The sequence below is a fragment of the Sinocyclocheilus rhinocerous genome, unplaced genomic scaffold, assembly GCF_001515625.1.
Source record: "Sinocyclocheilus rhinocerous isolate Xijiao unplaced genomic scaffold, SAMN03320098_v1.1 scaffold1605, whole genome shotgun sequence".
Classification (NCBI taxonomy): Eukaryota; Metazoa; Chordata; class Actinopteri; order Cypriniformes; family Cyprinidae; genus Sinocyclocheilus; species Sinocyclocheilus rhinocerous.
In genome coordinates, this window is record NW_015627373.1 from 738,806 (window position 1) to 742,529 (window position 3,724).

The 3,724-nt window shown below is 33.7% G+C and overlaps 1 protein-coding gene across 1 annotated transcript in view; it reads left to right on the top strand.

Moving 5' to 3' along the window:
• Positions 1-3,724, top strand: part of LOC107727607 (sorting nexin-1-like) — a 15,082-nt gene that overhangs the window by 8,303 nt on the left and 3,055 nt on the right. Inside the window, exons 5-11 of the mRNA XM_016537530.1 lie at positions 731-774; positions 865-1,006; positions 1,093-1,171; positions 2,340-2,415; positions 2,635-2,748; positions 2,846-2,939; positions 3,105-3,310. Coding sequence (XP_016393016.1) covers positions 731-774; positions 865-1,006; positions 1,093-1,171; positions 2,340-2,415; positions 2,635-2,748; positions 2,846-2,939; positions 3,105-3,310 — 755 coding nt within the window. The remainder of the gene's footprint in view (positions 1-730; positions 775-864; positions 1,007-1,092; positions 1,172-2,339; positions 2,416-2,634; positions 2,749-2,845; positions 2,940-3,104; positions 3,311-3,724) is intronic.

Below are 3,724 nucleotides of genomic sequence, written 5' to 3' on the forward strand. Positions count from 1 at the left end.
CAATAATTCTTCTGGATTCTGCTTTTTTTTTCAGTTAAAATTTTTCTAGATTCCATTTTAATGGTGAAATTTCATTTTGGTAATCAGAAAGCATGTCTAATTAATTGGAATCATGAAACGTACACAGTTTAATGACAGTTTATTGACAGTTTAACAGAAATTACATTTTTAGGGCCCTTTCGAAATCTGTTTACTTTTTTTTTTCTTTTTTTTTTCAATCTTTTGATTACATTTTAATGACCAAAATCATGTTTAATCAATTGAATTCATAAAACTTTAACAATTTATACATTTTTTGCATTTATAGGGCTCTATCAAATGTTTTATTTTGAATATTTACGTGTTGCTTATTTGAATATTTCTCGATTCCATCTGCATTTTCTGTCTTGCTGAGATCATAGGGCCTTATTTACACTAGTTTGCTGGTTTAACCTGGTCTTCTGGCCTGGAGAAACTGGTGTGTAGCTGGTTTAGTCTGAAAAGCTGACAGCTCTTCTAAAACTAGCGACCCAGAAAAGTCTTGGAGACCAGCTTTGGCCAGTTAAGACTTTTTTTCAGCCAGAAGAGCAGGATCATAAAGCATCTCAGCTACTTGAGACTAAACCTGTGACTTTTGTATAACCAGCTCTAATATTTAAACATTTACATTAGCAGCACAAGTGTTTTATGATATGGTTTTGTTTTGGTTTGTTTTGCTCATGTGAGCTGATTCTCTTTCTTCTCCTCACAGGTGATGGTATGAACGCTTACATGGCCTACAAAGTTTCAACACAGGTGATTTTCAGTCTCGTTAATCATCCTGTTCACACTAACACACAATATGACACACAGTCTAAATCTCACCGTTTTCTCATTGTTTCTCAGACGTCGCTAACCATGTTCCGTAGCAAGATGTTTACCGTCCGCAGACGTTTCAGTGATTTCCTGGGATTGTATGAAAAGCTCTCGGAGAAACACTCACAGAACGGATACATTGTACCTCCACCACCAGAGAAGAGCATTCTGGGTAAGAACGTGCTCTGCTAATGCATCAGATCTGATCTGATTGTGAATACGTGGCTGATTCTGAATAAATGTGCGTGGATTTGACAGGTATGACCAAAGTCAAAGTTGGGAAGGAGGACCCATCATCAGCAGAGTTTGTGGAGCGGAGGAGAGCTGCTCTTGAGAGGTTCGTCACTCAAGATGACATTGGTTCTTATCTAGGTGCATTGAAGGAAATTGCTGAATCCTAATTCTTCTCTGACTTTTTGTCTTGACCAGCCAGAGTTGTCAACAGTGTGACATGTTAGAACTTTTTGTCACTCATTCGGTTTCTCTTTTCGTTACATTGTGCTAAGTTGCCCTGCCTCCAATGAAATCTTATTGGTCTAAAATCTCAAATTGCTGCTATACAGTATTGTAATTTTAATGAGGACTGAAAAATGACTTCGGCTGGATAATATAATATAATATAAAAATACTATTGTATAAGTAATTAATATTAATAATGTATATATTTTAATTAATGTGGACATAAAAATTACTTCGATTGAATAATATAATGTCATATAATATAATACTAGTTAATAGTGATTAATATTAATAAATAATTACTTAAATTACGTAATAATATAATGTTATATAGTAGTAAATAACATTGTATATTTTTAATGAGGACAGAAAATTACATACATATTATATGTAATATAATGTTATAATTAATACTAATATACATTTTAATTTTAATGTGGACAGATGTAATATAATGTTGGTGCTAACTAATTTTAATATATTAAAATTTTAATGTTGACAGAAATGATTAAAATTGGATAATATAATTTAATATTGATTACTGCTAACATTATTTAAATTTTTAATATTTAATATATATATTATAAAATACTTAATATCCAAGTAAACTAAGTATTATATATATTGATATTAATTACTACAAGCATTGAATGTATTTTTTCTGTCCTCATTAAAATGTAATTATATAATGATATTTAGTCAAGTCACCTTTTTATAGTGCTTTATACAATAAAATATTAATTACAATTTACATTATATTAGATTATTTTATAATATATTTTTATTGTATTATCTAATCTAATGTTACTGATTTTTTAAATTGGATAATATAATGTTATATTATGTTAGTAGTAATTAATATATATTTTATTTGTAATGAACAGAGAAAAAATACTATAATTGTAGTAATTAATATATTTTAATTTTAAACAAACAAAAAAAAAATTTTTACACTATCATCTAAATGTTAGTAGTAGTAATTATTATTCTACTTAATGTATTTATGTCACTATTTTAAAATGTGAGGCTTGTTTGTGTTGTTGCAGATATCTTCAGAGGGTTGTGAGTCACCCGTCTCTGCTGCAGGATCCTGATGTGAGAGAGTTTTTGGAGAAAGAGGAGGTGAGACAGCTTCTGTTTAGTGACCTAAAAATTAACATTTTTAATTATTCAGCACATGCAACTGCAAAATTCAACATTAGCATAAACCTTTCCTAAGAGAAGTGACTTGCAAATGTTTATCTGTCTATTCCTCACACGCAGAAACACCAGCTTTGCTGTTTGTAATGATAATGTAATGCTCTGTTTGTGTGTGTGTGTGTGTGTTTGTGTATGTGTTAGTTACCCAGAGCAGTCAGCACACAGGCTCTGAGTGGAGCCGGCTTCCTTAAAATGCTCAACAAAGCCACAGATGCTGTGAGCAAGATGACCATCAAGATGAACGAACAGGATGTGGTGAGTGGAAGAACATGAAGGTCTAACCTACACTGATACTGAATACTGGATACTGAATATAAATCTGTGTGTGTGTGTGTGTGTGTGTTGGTTTCAGTGGTTTGACGAGAAGATCCAGGATGTAGAAAATGAAGAACAGCATATGCGGAAGCTTCACATCATGGTGGAATCGCTTGTCAATCACAGAAAAGGTCAGAAGTGCAAACAATCAGTTTCAGATTTAAAAATTAGCTGAAATTTGCACCTAAATGTGGATATTTATTCTTTAGAAATGTAGAGCAACCCATTTTATTTCTGTGATGTGACATCTATTGAGTGAAACTACAGGTTTCTCGCATTTTTAATGTGTGTTTCAGAGTTGTCTGGGAACACGGCTGTGTTTGCGAAGAGCGTGGCGATGTTGGGCAGCTCGGAGGACAACACGGCTCTGTCACGAGCTCTGTCTCAGCTGGCCGAGGTGGAAGATCGAATCGAGCAGATCCATCAGGAAAAGGCCGCCAACGACTTCTTCACCTTCTCAGAGCTGCTGGCCGATTATATACGGCTGTTGGGAGCCGTCAAGGTACAGACACACAAAACACACACACAGAAGAAAACTGCTTCAGAGCATAGTTATTGTGTTGTTTGTTTGAGACTTGAAGAATTAGCTGGATTGTTCAAAAATGTGTGTATATATATATATGTTAATACCGTATTGTCCCGAATATAAGACGATGTTTTTTTCTTGGAAATACATCTGAAAAAACGCGGTCGTCTTATATTCAGGGTCTAGACTTTGACATGTCAATAATACACCCACAACACTAGGTGGCGCCAAATACGCATAAAACGAGTGTGCCATGAAATACGTAATGTAATGCGTGTTGTAAAGAGCGCAAGTAAAAACAAAAGAAGCAGAAAACCTTAAAGCTGCATGAGTCGTGACTGTCACGTTAACCTGATGGCCTTTGTGATTTTAAAACATAAGACAGTACCC